Source organism: Salminus brasiliensis, chromosome 21 (assembly GCF_030463535.1).
Source record: "Salminus brasiliensis chromosome 21, fSalBra1.hap2, whole genome shotgun sequence".
Classification (NCBI taxonomy): Eukaryota; Metazoa; Chordata; class Actinopteri; order Characiformes; family Bryconidae; genus Salminus; species Salminus brasiliensis.
In genome coordinates, this window is record NC_132898.1 from 22910011 (window position 1) to 22926014 (window position 16004).

A 16004-nucleotide genomic window follows, 5' to 3' on the forward strand; every position below is an offset into this window, starting at 1 on the left:
GTCCTCTAAAGGTCATCATGAAGTCCCGCCCAGCCCCCGGAGTATGGCGGCTGTAGTGGGCCAAACAGCATTGCAGCACCATGCTAGCAGTGTAGCCGGGGTTATACTGATAGTGAAAGGTGGATTAATAGTGTTACAAGCACTACATTTCATACTATGCACTGCAAACTCAAATACAGGGCTTCCTTTTTTGTGTCATACAACATTTTCTAAAACATAGCACATAAAATGTCTATGTCTCTCTCTCTCTCTCTTACACACACCATGTGTATTCCTCTTAGTGTGCTCCTTCTATAAAGGTATGTAAGGGCAGCTGGGCTCCATCCAGCACAACCCTCAACCCCACCAACCAAAAGAGAAGCCTGGGCCCTGTTACCTTTTCTAATAAAAGCTGTAGTATTTTGTTGTAAAAACAAAAAAATAAATAAAATAAAAGCATTGCTGCATAAAAGCTGTAGTATAAAAAATATATAAAATGCAAATAAAATAATAAAATATATTTATTATATATAATATATTTATATTAAAAGAATTATAAATATATATATAATCAAATTACTTTATTTTTTAGTGCATCTTCCACAATATATACACATACGTTGTAAGTAAGTTACAATGTATGTTAAAGGTGTGGTGTGTTCAGAGATCATTAGCATGGTGAGATGTGTGTGATTGACTATATTGTATTATTATTATTATTTGTAATTATTATTATTATTATTATTATTATTATTATTATTATTAATAATAATAATAATAATAATATAAAACAATTTTCTTGTAGTGGATAATTACCCAAATGCATACACAAACACACTTAACACAAGCATAGAGAGGAAAAAGATTTATTAACAGGAACAGTACAATAGCATATATATATTTACATACGCAAAAACACACCATCACACACTCTAACACGCATATACCCCAGCGCTTCTCCAGTCTCAGATCTTCTACAGTGTGATCCAGAAACAGCACTCCAACATGGAGAACCTTTATGTACACATCTCTGACTGTTTACACTCACTCTTCTCCTCTCTTCATTTTCACACTTGGAAGGCTGCAACAGGGCACAGTTTTCTTACTCATTCAAACACATTCATTGAACCTACAGCGCAACGTACCACAGTTCTCCAATGTCTGTCCTTCAGAACCGGCGCCAAAAAAAGTCCTTCACAAAGCAGAACAGCGTTTTCTAAACCTTGACTAGTCAAGCAACAGTAGATATGAAATAACTAATTTGTGGGTGGAGTCGGGGGGGGGGGTTGTGTAATAAGGCTTTATGATATGGACAAAATATGGTGATCTTATTGCTACATACTGTGATACGCATTATGTATTAAGACACACAGGTGATGCTGACGGCAAATCATTTGAAGTTGATGGATCTTTATGAACCCTGATGTAACTGCAGCTGTGATTGGTCAGAATGCTCACTTTAATACACTGTGGTTGGTCAGAGGGCTAGTTTATCAATAATTAATAAATTATGCACTGTGCATCACTTGAATGAGGTTGAACAGTTCTGCTACGCTCTTAACAAGGAAGTTTTTTAAGGGTTCTTCTGTGAAGGACGTGGTTTTATATAAAACCATGACCTTTTAACCATCCATTTGGATGCTTAAATGGTTCCCCGCCTGGTTACAGGGTGCTTCACACTGGGGAGAACCTCTTGTAGATGGTTCTATTTAGAACTACAGCCCCAAAAAGAGTTCTGCTATCTTCAGAAGTTGAAGAACCCTTTAAGAGGGCTATAGAGAAGGGAATAGCAGGGTAGACTCAGGTCAGTACATCTCGGGTGGCACCTCTCGGCTCTGCTGCAGCTGCTGAAGGGTTTGGCTGTTTTGGAGCTTTGTGGAGAACTGGGTATAAGTGCTCTGTGGATGGCTGAGTGCAGAGGCAATCACTGCAGCTGCGTGATGCGTGAGAACACCCCCGCCGGCTCTTTCCCGTCGCCCAATGCCGCCCGCAGACCCTCTTGCTGCCGTGCCCGTGCCAACGTCGCCAAGGCCTGAAACGTCCGTGGCTCTGTGATCGCCAACTCACTCAAAATCCGCCTGTTCAGCTGGACACTGCACTGAAACACAGATTGAACACACACGTTAATATCAGCTCCCACTCCATATTATACAATTATCCTGACCTTTTTTGGGGATTTTGGGCCCCATGAAAAGATAAGAAAAATAAAAACAAAAAATTGGTTGAAGGCACCAAATATAAAACATCCAGCCAACAGCAGAACATTCATACTCAGAAAAATGGCTCGGTTATGAAGCTCCAGTCAAGCAGACTCATAGGGTGCTTTTTAGGCTCCGAGGCTAACTACTCTTACCTGACAACTTCACAAGCACCCAACAAGTCCCAATTCACTGGCGCTTTATCACAGACTTTCTTCTCCAACAAAAAGCTAATCTTTGTTGAACAGCTAGTTCGCTAGCTCATTGGAATGTTGGGTTGGCATAGCTAGCTACCTTACGATCAGTGTCCGCAGCAGTAACCTACTTTAGACTGCATTCATCATGCGACCGTAAACCTTTCGATACAAGATGACCAGGAATTCCAGACGAAAGTGGCCGTGAAAGTGGACATGATGACATAAGGTAAATAAGGAGCATTTCAGTATGCTTTTTGAATGAGGCTCTTTTACATAGAACAATCTTAAAGCAACACTATGTAGCTTTTTTTGTTCCCTTAAAAGGGAACATTGTGATGCTCCACTGACCTGTAATAGAGAGAACAACACCTCTGTCGTTCATGATACTCTGAGCTCGGCACTCAGGATAACGCTTGCAGTAACCTGAGTCGTAAGTGTAAAATACAGTAATACTACTGTCCTACGTTAGTCCACATGCTTCTTTTACTTTCAATGGCGGTTCTGAATCTCTCAGATCATCCATAGAAACGTGTCTTTTTTGGGTGGCTCCAAGCTCAAATTACACTTCCCGACTAATGGGTTTCATAGTGTTGCTTTACTGGAACAGTGTACTCAATGGTAAAGGATAGAGAGAGGTTGGTATAATATATATTTGATGAGTGCGTTTATAGTGGGTTATGAGAGCCAATTAGAGGACCATTATTTTATTAAAGCTTTAGAATTATAATACTTTATAATCTCCTTAGTAATCAGCCCACACGATCTGGCTTTTCTGGCAGACTTTAATTTCTAATGCTCTTCCAGGGTAGACATAGGGGATGGAAGTTCCTCTAGCAGGCCATGTAAACAAGTCTGGTAAAGCATCCATTGATCAGAGAAAAGTTTAATATGGATCTGCACCCGGAGACTAAATAGGAAGCGACATTTAGCTGGAAAATGACGTATGTGTAGTAGAAACTTAATGTTTCCTCACATTCAATAAAGCGAGGGAAATTCTATGACTGGCCCTTTGAGTGGTTGAGCGAGCGAGTTAACATAATCCTAACATCAAGATGTCTTGGGAAAACTGGACCTAGTACAGTGCTAAGTTCAGTGAGTAATTCAGCCTGTAATTTTCTCAAGAGAGGAAGAAGAAAAACACACAGCTGATCTGGACAGAAATAAGATCACACAGTAGCTTATTGTCGGTAAAAGAGGAATTTCGTGTACATTTCATCCTGTCTGAAGTATATCTGGAAATCAGATGAGGTTTATGAGAAGAAGCATGAAGCATAAAGGTGGTGTAAACAGCCAGATGTGGCAGAAGGGTAATATACTCACTTTCACAAGGTTGTGAATCAGCAGAGGATATTTCATTCCATGCTCGCGAGTAGCTGCAGCGATGCGAGTTATCCACAACTACAGGACAGAAAGCAGCAGAGATACAGAGCAGATTAAAATACAGTACACTCTCATCTCCCACTAGTAGCAACAATGGAACATTTTTTGTGCTTTATAGAAGCTTTTTTAAAACTGTGCCCTATTCACCATCATATGCAAAAATCCAGATCACCATAAAGAGCACAGAATTCCACATGGTAGTGAACAGTTCTCAGACATCACTACAAACCAGAAGAACTCAGTCACTTTGGATAAGAGCATCTGCTAAATGCAATAAATGTAAATGAACCATTTAACTAGAGGGGTCTGTCACATAGAAGAAAGTCTGGGGGCTCTAACCAATCCAACAGTATTGGGGGGGGGGGGGATTCCTATTGGATAGTCCTCACTTCTACACATTTTAATACACAGTTATTGTTCATGTACTAAACTGAACAGACTGCAAACCAAAAAAAATGTGTGCAAAAGTAATGGCACATCATAGATATGGAAAGAAAATTGTAGAATGTCAAATGCATGATTTATTTGTTTTCCAATCTGCACATTTGGGTCTAAAATGTGCAGAGAGCACAATCCTTTATAAAAAGCTATGTCTAGTAATCCTGGATTATGAAATATCCCAGAAAAATACCTATTCATGCATTATGGTTATTTGGGGTGTCATGGTCCTACGCAGAACCACGGTCTTTACTAAAGAATCCTTAAAGAACCTCATTTTTAAGGGTGCTCTTTTTTAAAAAAAAAATTGTCCTACCGATCTCATGCTACGCCGCTTAAACTTCCTCGCCTTGGTTGCATACACAAAGGCCCTGCGGACAGCCCGGGCGGCCAGCTTATAGCAGCGGTTCTTCCTGCCCCTGAAGTGCTGAAGATAAAGACATCACGAGTAAACACACAATGTATAAATGATGCAAATGTAATAAATGATCACTCTAGTTACTGAAGATAAAGACTTATTCAGACCCCACATCAGCCATGAAGAAAAGAAATTGCCCCTCTAAACCTAATAGCTGGTTGTAGAAATGTTTTAGACTGGCTAGACTGGAGGGTTTTGCAGCATAAGCTGCCTGATTAACATCTCATTGGGATTCAAACCAGTCTCCCAGGACAGGAACTGAAGAGTGTTAGACTCTATTTTTCTCTGTTTGCATCTTTTGATCCAACATAAAACACTGCAGCTCCAGACTGGGTGGAGTGACCTAGCTACAGTAAAGCAGTGCAGGAGCTGAACCAACACAACACCATCAACTAAAACCCAGAAAAGAGACTCACGAGATGAATGATAAAGACTAAACTGGGCCTGAGGAGAAATTCCTCACCAGAATAGCTTATAAAAACCACCTAGGAAAGCACAAGTCCATCAGAACCTCACTTATCACCCAGTATGTGCCACAGTGGTGCAGTATGGCTGGAGATGTTGGTTAGCTGAAGCTAATGCTAAAACCTTCTCACCCGAGCATTCTTCAGAAGCTCCTGCACTTTCCAGTAGCGGTCAGGTCCTCGACTTCGGGTCCAGCAGGATAAAGTCAGAAACACCATGATGTTTTCTAACAGATACTGGACACACGCGGGCTGTGTTTGACCTTAATCTTCACTGGAACCCCAACGTGCCTGTGGGTCCGGAGGCACTGCGCACTGCGCATGCGTTAACCAGTAAAAGTCCCGTCAAGGTCATGTATTTATAATCATTAAAAAATAAAAATACATTATAATGTAATATAATTAATATATACTTATAATTAATATATATTTATAATTATAATGTGTATATGATGTATTAACGTGTTAACGAACGTGTTAAAGTTAAAACACGTGTTACGTGCAAATACGTAGTAATAACAATAACAGAAGTTCATTGAAAGGCGAGAGATTCCTGAATAATTATGCAACTATAATCCAAATTATGTCATTTTTATTGAGCAAATAAACAAAGGAAAAGGAAAAAAATATATTAATCGAATTAAAAAGAAAGCAAGAGTGTAATTCTTAGGTAACTGGGTAAACCTCACCTCATGTCCTTATTATATGAAACCTATAGAAACATGAATATTATCCAGATCAGCTGGATAATAAGAGTTTTCTGTGAACTCCAGTATCGATTTGTTCAGTTCCACCAGCAACTCATCTGATTTACTTTAATGAAGGACTGATTGCATAAACCTGGTGTTGGATGGAAACTGGGACGTCTGGTCAACCACTAGAAAAGCACTGGAAATGGTCAAATCATTTCAGACCATATCAGACTAAGTTCATACAGCTAGTAGGGCAATGCTTTAATAACTGTCGATCACATAGAAAATCAAGATAAATAAATATTTTAAAAAGCAAAACATTAAACATTATAAAAAATATATAGAGATAAGGAACGTCTACAACAAAGTTGTATACATGTGTCTATAACAATACACTATATAGACAAAAGTATTGGGACACCCTACAGCATTCATTGTTTCTACCAAATAAGGGTATTAAACAAGAGTATATTCTGCTTTTGTTGGAGTGACTGTGTCTACTGTTTTCTAATGTATTTTGGAGCATAGCTGTGAGGATTTTATTGCATTTAGCAACAAGAGCATTAGTAAGCCCAGGATGTGGGTTGATCATCACCCCTCCTCATCCCCAACTCCCCAACTCATCCCAAAAGTTCCAGAGAACTTTTTTCCAGGGGGGGGGGGGGTGTTATGGTGCCAATAAGTTCATGTTTATCTGCTCCAGAGAGTCCTATTGTATTGGCAATGCTTCTCTGCAGGAACATTGTGTCAGCAATGGGTGCAACTTCAAGTAGTTAAATACATTCATTAGAATTTTAGGGTTGTCCACAAACTTTTGACCATTTAGTATATATAATATAATTTGTGTATGTCGAGTATGAGCATATAAAATGGTATAGATGCAAGAACAGATGTAAAACAGACGTTAAATGAGGAGATTAAGCTAAAATCTCTAGTAGCAGCTCTGGACCATAGGGACCGCTGTGTAGCGGCAGAGGCGGCGCAGTGGCTGACGGTCCGGCGGCGGACAGTGTTCTGTAACAGTAGTGATGGCGGCGCTGTGTGTGTGCTCAGCTCGGCAGGGCGCTGCTGCTCTTCGCTCTTCTAACGGCCTGCTGGTGAGATTTACACGCATACCACGGAGCAGTTATCAGTCTAAATGAAAAATTTAGACAACTTACAACCGCGCCAGGGTGGCTTTATGAGTGTTCGTGAGCCCGTTAGCCTGTTAGCTTAGCATAGTTTAGCGTAGCCAGGTCACTTAGCTACTGACTTACAGCCTCTCTGCGGTTATTAATAAGAGCTTTAGGAGAGGCTCGGTGAATGCAGGGTTTATCGGTATGTGTAGACACTGTTAACAGTGTGACTGAGCTTTGTGTGTTTGGTAGTGTTTGTATTTAGCTGTGTTAGTTAGCTGGATAACTGTTGGAGCCCTGACCTTTAAACACCGAGTCCTCTAAAGAGTTTGAGAACTATTTACATTAATATTACTATTCCTATAAAAATGTGCTTCTACTTTTTTAGCTTGTGATTGATCAGCTAACTATCGATCACACAGAAGAAATGGTTGGCGAGGAACTTCTTTAATAAGCTGCTTGTACAGTGTGTTATACAAGCTGAACTGATGTAACCTGCCTGATATGTAATGGGGTGTAGAGTGACAGCTGGGGGAACATGTAAACATCCCCCTCATCCCTCCACTGACTTTCCAGCTGGAGTTCAGTAGGGCTGTAGCTTTTGGTGTCAGTCATTTTCAGCATTTCTGATGTTGATAATTTGTCATAATGTTAATATTAACACGTACAAGCAGTCATAGCTTGTGAGGCAGGGGAGAGAAATAAAGTAGTAGTGTCTTTTAGTGGCTTATATTCTGTTATTACACAGATCAGCCACCTGCCTAATATTGGCTAGGTCTCCCATGTGCCGCCACAACAGATCTGATCATTCGAGGCATGGACTCCACATGACCTCTGAAGGTGTTCTTCAGTATATGGCACCAATATGTTACCGCAGATCCTTTAAGTCCTGTGAGTTGTGTAGTGGGGCCTCCCTGACCATCTATGAGTCTTGGGCACCAGTGACCCTGATGTGGGTTCACTTGTGGGTCCTTTGTTGGACTACATTTAGGAGCTACACACACACACACATAAGGAGTGGGGAACCAAGGGCTGATTTCCTGCTCTAACAAACTGTGCAGAATTCCAGCCCTGCAGGATATCAGCACCTCATTAATTCATAAGCCATTCAGACTTTTTACTGTCTGATAACTTTGTGTTGTGTAGAACGTTTTGTTTGTAAGTGTCCTCTTATTGATTTCCTCTGGGTTCAGTAAAGAATGTCTGTCTGTCTGTCTAACTCGGGTAGCTTTACAGGTGTCTGAGACAGCAGTTTGCAAATGGCGCACTTTAACACCCTGTGGTAAACAAACCTAAGTCCGTTACTATTTGTAAATCATAATCTTATTTTAATGTCAGCAAAAATCAGACAAATATTTGCTGTCCCAACAAACCACGTATCTTTAGAAGAGAAGGCCTAATCATTCTCAGATTTAAATAGATCCTGTTGATCCCATCATTATACAGTGTTCAAAAGCAATTTAAGATTACCATTAATATAAAACATATCACTGCTACTATTGTACAAAGACTGTTTACCTTTGTACCTGCAGAATGCAGTGTGTGTGTGTGTGTGTGTGTGTGTGTGTGTGTGTGTGTGTATAGAAGTACAGCTAACACTGTTCCTTGTAGAAACACTATCAATAGTAACTCAATAAAACACTCCAAATAGACCAGCGAGCTCAGTCCAATGTGGAGTTAAGAGGTGTTGGCTTAGCTTGTAGCATGGATGTGGCTTCATTTAGAAGATCCAAAGACATTCGGGGAAAGTATGGGGTTCGGAACATGTGTTTACCACAGGGTGAGAGAGAGGATATTTCTAAGAATGCTGTTCATTTTCCACCCAGAGAGGAAGAAGCTTAGAACCAGGGTTTCATATTTGGGCCTGATGCCGTCTGCAGAATGACGCACAACTTCAGAGGTCTGTTGCCGTTGCGGCCTTTCTGATATTGCCAACAACTGTTTAGATTTGTTAATTCGGTCTGATCTGATTTTGTAATGACAGTTCTTATCCCAGTGTAAGCAAGAACCTGATGACGAGCGGCGTTATTTGTTCCAGATCTCATATTTTCACTGTTCTGTTTCACAGAGCCACTCTTGTTAATTTGAACAGTATCCTCTCTGTTCTGTCTTCTTTCTCTCCACAGATGAGCACTGATTGTGTTTTGGAGAAATCTGGTTTGTTGGGCTGAGCTCTGCCGTGCTCCTTGTTTATTTACGGTTGTTTATTTTCTTGGTTCTCTCTCAGGCTTTGCGCTATGTCCAGACCGCTGCAGCTGCAGCTCCGGCCGTCCAGCCCCGGATTAAGAAGTTCCAGATTTACCGCTGGGACCCGGATACACCTGGAGACAAGCCCCGCATGCAGACCTACGAGATTGACCTCAACACGTGAGTGCTGCTGCCGTGCCTCTCTGACTCAGGATGCTGCTGGTGGGGGAGAGATCAAGTCCACGCATTTCCCCACCCTAAATGTGGTTCATGAAGTTTATGTTGAAGATAGCATTCAGAACTGTAGATATGTACTGTAATTAATATTGCACTTACAGTACATAGACCAAATACAGTAGATAAACCACATAACGGTACATAACAAAACACCCAACAGTACAGTATGGAGTGAAGTTCAAATAGCAAAATGAGAATAATGGCAAATGTGAGGATACATCCCAATGGATTCTGTCATTTTCTGTAGAATAATATACTAAACTGTAGTACAATTAGAGTGTAACCTAATATATATTTTACCTCACACTAATATAACTCTATTCTCCAATCACACACCAGAGTGATGTCACTGCAGACATGTGGCCGTGTTGCCTTATGGGTCCGTAATGATTTTATCCACATGCTCATATTCACGTGACCGACAGCTGCACAGCCTGTATGTTTCCACTGAAGCTCTGCATCCAGATTGAAGGCATTATCACTGTAGAAAGTAACAGCAGGAAAACTGCCTTCCACACTGTTATGATTAAAGTTTGGTCATTTATCCACGATTTATGTACGTCCAGAACCACTCCTAGTTGCTGTAGAATAATGTACTGTACCACATTGTAATGCTTTAGTGTAAAAAGCTTATTCCCCACCAATTTGCACTGGCAGCCCTTTGTATATTTGACTTAATTATATAAAGTGCTTACAGTTGTGTTACTGCAGGAGATCTGCTTTCCTGTACAGCACAGTTCAACCCAAAGCTAAAACTCCTGGTGATGCTAAGCAGCTCCCTCTGAGTGCTGGTTATTTTGCTCTGGTGCGGAACAGATTGGGATAAATCTCTAGGAGCAGTGTCGGTGACCACCCTTTCAGAGAACACCATTAACCCTTTATAACCCTAACTGAACACAGAGTGGACCTGTTTGTTTGAGTTTTGATGAAGCAACAGTAAACAATGATATCGCCTTAAATATTTGAATTTCTGGGGCTACTGAGTTATTAAAAATGAAAATCCCAGATGCTTTACTTTTAAAGAATATAAATGAAATTGGGCAGTGTTTGCTCATGGTTATGCTCTGAGCTGAGGGGATGAGGGTTAATCCTTTGGCTCCTTGTGGCGATTTGGGCTGACAGAAGGACAAGCAGTTTCCATCTTGCCCCGTCACTCTGCCCAGATAATGAGATAATGTCTCTCTCTCTCTCGTTCTCTCTCTCTCATTCTCTCTTCCATCTCTCCTTACCTCTTTGCTTCCAGTCTGAAGCCATATGGATCAGGACCGGTCCAGTATTTTTTAAATCAGCTAATATCCACACATGCAGAAATGGCATTGTGTGTTATTGTGGAAATAATGACTAAGCATTCACTGACTAAGCCAGTGAATGAAAAAATAAACGGTTTAATTTTTGAATAATATACTGCAGTTCACACTTAAAAATAAAAGTGCTACAAAAGATTCTTTGGGTAATGCAATAGAAGAACCACTTTTGGTTCAGATTTTTTTCTGTCCTGTAGTAAAACAGCAGACAACAGACGGCTCAGCAGAAACACTGCAGATGCAGATAAAACCTCCACTCACTGAAGAACTGAGATTTGATCTGCTTCAGGCACTCATAAAATGGCAGACTGTTAACATTAACAAACATTAACTATAGTGATATCGGGTCTAGCTCTGTGAGATAATGCTGAAAAAAATCTCTTCTGTTTTGGCTCAGTCTGGATACGGAATAATTCATAATGGATACTGAATAATGCACTGTGGATACTGAATAATTAATAGTAGTTTTTGAATAATGGAAGATGGACAAGTAATAGTAGTTACTAAATAATTCATAGTAGAAACAGAATAATCTATAGTAGGTATAATAGTTACTAAATAATTCAGTGGATACTGAATAATCCATAGTAAGTATTGGACAGTTGATGGTGGATACTGGACAGTTATTAGTAGATTCTGGACAATAAATAGTATTTACTAAATAGTTCTTAGTGGATACTAAATAATTCATAGGACCAGCTGAATAATCTATGGTAGATGCTGAATAATTCAAATGAGTTACTTATTAATTCATTGTGGATACTAAGTAATTTGTAGTAGATGCTAAACGACATTCCTACAGTTTAAGGTGGTATTACTCTGTGTGTACTGTAGTCCCACATTTTTATCTGAACAGTCTGTTTGCTCTCTGTCCACAGGTGTGGGCCGATGGTGCTGGACGCCCTGATTAAAATCAAGAACGAGATGGACTCTACCCTCACCTTCAGACGCTCATGCAGAGAAGGTAGAAACTGATCAAACCCAAAAAGTCTAAATCTAATCTAAATCAGCCTAAATCAACAGCATTGATAATGTTGAGAATATTGTTCTGTGTGTGTTGTCAGGTATCTGTGGTTCGTGTGCGATGAACATTAATGGTGGGAATACACTGGCCTGCCTAAACAAAATTGATACCAACCTCAGCAAAGCAAGCAAGATTTACCCCCTCCCGCATATGTATGTGGTCAAGGACCTGGTGCCGGTGAGTATCTCCAACTGCCAGTCCACCACAGTGCACAATAATCACAGTACAAGCAGCGCACAAGCGCAGTGTGAATTCTAGTGTCATGTGGACCATGACCAGAATGTATAACATACATTAACAGATATCCAGCCCAGTGTGTGTTGATTAGGTACAAAGGCTATGTTTACTGCTTCTCAATTTAAAAAATGCATAATTTGGCCAAGGGTGCCTAAACTTTGGAGTTAGACTTTTTATATATATATATATATATAACTGCATGTCCAAAGAAAAACATGTATCTTCATTTTTGTCTGTTTTTAGTTTTCTCAATCATTTGAACCCTGTAGCTGCTTTAAACACTGTGTAAATAGTTCAGGATTAATATACCAATGGAAATGCGCTAAATTACTTGTAATACACTATTTGTGCTCTTATCGTACTTGACTTTTATTCAAATTCAGAACATTTTGCCTTCTCGTGTAAAGTCACAATTTTGGAGAGACGTGTTTTTCATTGGACGATGTGTTATTTACCATTATTGTATAAATTAAGATGCAAACGTTCATTCACCACGGCAACAATAGATTAGTAATTTAATTTAATTTAACTTTAAAATAAAAAAAAAACTTTAAACTTATTTTATTTATTTATTTTTGAACAAATAAGCTCTTACTGACCAAATAAATAGCTTTACAGATTATTTCTCAGATAGTTTAGGCTTTGAACCACTGAAGTGTTCTGTCTCCACTAGGACATGAGCAACTTCTATGCACAATACAAATCCATCGAGCCATTCCTGAAGAAGAAGGATGAGAGTAAGCAGGGGAAGGAGCAGTATCTGCAGACTGTGGAGGACCGACAGAAACTGGTATATAAATCCACCACGTCAGTTTGGTTAAATGTCCCAAACTGGGTTGCAGATTTTAGGAGTAAACACAGCGTGACGCACTACTAGTGTGTATAGTTGTAACGACTGTAATTTAGTACAGCACTTTTGACTGGAGTATTACAGAATTATAGTATTATGCCCTTACAGAGGTTTTTTTTGGGGGGCGGGGGGATGTGTGTGTGTGTGTGTGTGTGTGTGTGTGTGTGTGTGTGTGTGTGTGTGTGTGTGTGTGTGTGTGTGTGTGTGTGTGTGTGTGTGTGTGTGTGTGTGTGTTTTAGGATGGCCTGTACGAGTGTATCCTTTGTGCGTGCTGCAGTACCAGCTGTCCGAGCTACTGGTGGAATGGAGACAAATACCTGGGACCTGCCGTCCTCATGCAGGCGAGTGAGAGTCTGATCTAAACATGCAAGCGTTTTATTCTCGATTCTCTGATTCAATACAGTATGTTTAATAGGATGATTCACACACAGACTCACAGCTGTTTTTGACTCTGTGTATGTGTGTGTTTCTGTAGGCATATCGGTGGATGATAGACTCGCGTGATGATTACACAGAGGAGAGACTGGCCAAGCTGCAGGACCCGTTCTCTCTGTACCGCTGTCACACCATCATGAACTGCACCAGAACCTGCCCAAAGGTACTGCTTGGAGTCCACTTCACTGACCAGAAATGAAAGACTTAACATTAACAGGACAGTTAAAGCTTTGCAAGCCTATTTTGAGCAAGCCAAGGGATGTTAGTGACAAGGAAAACCTCCCTAAGAAACCTTAAGAGGAACCAAGACTCAGAACGGGAACTCCTCCTAAGCTATGGCTTGTGTGACATCAAGCCCTAAATTGTGAGAATGAGAGTGAGTGCATGACACATGCTCATGGTTAGTGGCAAAGTCCTTGTAGATTAAACATTCATATGCACAGCCATGTTGTGTGGCTTGAATTAAACGGTGCAAAGATCCAGAGCAGGGCAGCATCGCAGTAGGCAGCAGGGTAGTGGAGAGCCAGGTCGGGTATCCTCAGGCAGAATAGTAGGAACAGAGCGTCTCAATACATGGAAAAGTTGGGAGTGGAAGATGAAAGTAAAAACAAAGGGGTTATGAGAATTGTGGCAAACAGGTTGCAGGTATACACAGCAGGAGAGCCTGGTCCAGAGGGTAGGCAGGCACCAGCATCCAACTATGAATGGACTCACTCCAGCATCAAGGAGGGGGTGAGGAAGAGAGAAGAAATGAGATGATGAAGAAGGTGTTTAGCGAATACTAGTAGTCAGGAGTAAAACCTGTAAGGGAAGTAGCTATTTTGAGCAAATTACAAGTAACACAGCTAATTAATATTATTATACAGATATTATTATTATCAGCTAATTAGATGTTTAATGTGTTAACTTCCAAGCAAGTCAGGAAAGCAGTAGAAATCGCATTCTGAAAAGGTTTGGAGGTGTAATATTGAGCTAAAATGACACCACTGTGGATGTTTTTTAGGGGCTGAACCCGGGGAAGGCTATAGCAGAGATAAAGAAGATGATGGCCATGTATAAGGAGAAGAAAGCGGCCACTGCGTGATCTGCAGTCAAGCCAAAGCCCTCCATAGCAACAGTCCATAGCAACAGCATCAACATTACAGTGCTGAACATACTCAGAGAAACCTGACCAGCTTCCTGACCCTAACCTCCTGATCAGCCACACACGCCCAGCGCAGCTTCATACCACTCCACAATACAGCAGACTGATCTGTGTGTGTGTAAATATGAGAGGTTACATAAACATTAATTTAATTGATACTGCATTCCTTCATTACTGTCTGTTATATAGCCTACATAGACATGTGAATATAGATGGGTGTGTACAGGTGTGTGTGGGTGCGGTCAGCAACATTTGAAGTACATAATATCATAATCTTCTCTTGTATTTATGGGAGATGATTTTTGTGTAATAAATAAATGCATCACATCCTCAGCTCTGCAGTCCCATCTCTGTATAGCACAGGCTTCACGTGAGGGTTCTTTAAACCTATAAAAGGCTCTATACACTCAAATGTATCTCTTAAAAAAAAGTTTCTTTGGTGTAACATGTAAGTGTGTGCAAGCTAAGCATTCTGAAACTTAAGTAATAATAAGTCATTTTAAATTAATGAAGCGTTTTAAAATGTAGGTGTGAACTGGTTGAGTATTCGCTAGTATTGCACACTAAATTAGTTTTCTGGAAACACAAATACTTTAAAAGTGTTCTAAACATTAAGTTCACAATAGGTAAGTGTTCCAGAACACAAACATGCACTAGCTAGGCAATCTAAAACACAAGTGTGCACTACTTAGCTAAGCATTTTAGAACACAAATGTGCCCTACAACCTTGATAAGCATTCTAAAGTGTGGTTGGTCTCTATTTAAGTGTTCCAGAACACAAGCATTCTATGTACCAAACTACTTAGCTAAGCATTCTAGGAAACGGGTGCTCTAGTGCTCTAATTAGTGCTCTAGTACACAAGCATGCTAGGTACATGTTCTGAACATGATATGTGGTTTCTATATGTTCCAGAACGCAAGTGTGCACTACTTAGCTAAGCGTTCTAGAACGCAAGTGTGCACTACTTAGCTAAGCGTTCCAGAACGCAAGTGTGCACTACTTAGCTAAGCGTTCTAGGACGCAAGTGTGCACTACTTAGCTAAGCGTTCTAGGACGCAAGTGTGAACTACTTAGCTATGCGTTCTAGGACGCAAGTGTGAACTACTTAGCTAAGCGTTCTAGGACGCAAGTGTGCACTACTTAGCTAAGCGTTCTAGGACGCCAGTGTGCACTACTTAGCTATGCGTTCTAGAACGCCAGTGTGCGCTACTTAGCTAAGCGTTCTAGGACGCAAATGTGCACTACTTAGCTATGCGTTCCAGGACGCAAGTGCGCACTTCTTAGCTATGCGTTCCAGGACGCAAGTGCGCACTTCTTAGCTATGCGTTTTAGGACGCAAGTGTGCACTACTTAGCTATGCAGTCTAGAACGCAAGTGTGCACTACTTAGCTATGCGTTCTAGAATGCAAGTGTGCACTACTTAGCTATGCGTTCCAGGACGCAAGTGCGCACTTCTTAGCTATGCGTTTTAGGACGCAAGTGTGCACTACTTAGCTATGCAGTCTAGAACGCAAGTGTGCACTACTTAGCTATGCGTTCTAGAACGCAAGTGTGCACTACTTAGCTATGCGTTCTAGGACGCAAGTGTGCACTACTTAGCTATGCGTTCTAGGACGCAAGTGTGCGCTACTTAGCTATGCGTTCTAGGACGCAAGTGTGCACTTCTTAGCTATGCGTTTTAGGATGAAAGTGTGCACTACTTAG

At 40.6% G+C, this 16004-nt stretch overlaps 2 protein-coding genes across 2 annotated transcripts; one reads left to right on the forward strand and one right to left on the reverse strand.

Moving 5' to 3' along the window:
- Nucleotides 1-829: 829 nt before the first annotated feature.
- On the reverse strand, nt 830-5378 carry mrpl20 (mitochondrial ribosomal protein L20). The gene is made up of 4 exons (XM_072666077.1): nt 5207-5378; nt 4509-4619; nt 3695-3772; nt 830-2077 (listed from the first exon to the last, which is right to left on the reverse strand). The coding sequence occupies exons 1-4, from the start codon at nt 5291-5293 to the stop codon at nt 1904-1906; spliced, it is 450 nt and encodes a 149-aa protein (XP_072522178.1). The 5' UTR covers nt 5294-5378; the 3' UTR covers nt 830-1903.
- Nucleotides 5379-6756: 1378 nt separating this feature from the next.
- sdhb (succinate dehydrogenase complex, subunit B, iron sulfur (Ip)) lies at nt 6757-14632 on the forward strand. Its single transcript, XM_072665781.1, has 8 exons — nt 6757-6863; nt 9109-9248; nt 11488-11573; nt 11674-11810; nt 12544-12660; nt 12960-13061; nt 13196-13318; nt 14159-14632. Exons 1-8 carry the CDS (start codon nt 6795-6797, stop codon nt 14237-14239), a joined length of 855 nt encoding a protein of 284 aa, XP_072521882.1. The 5' UTR covers nt 6757-6794; the 3' UTR covers nt 14240-14632.
- Nucleotides 14633-16004: the final 1372 nt, after the last annotated feature.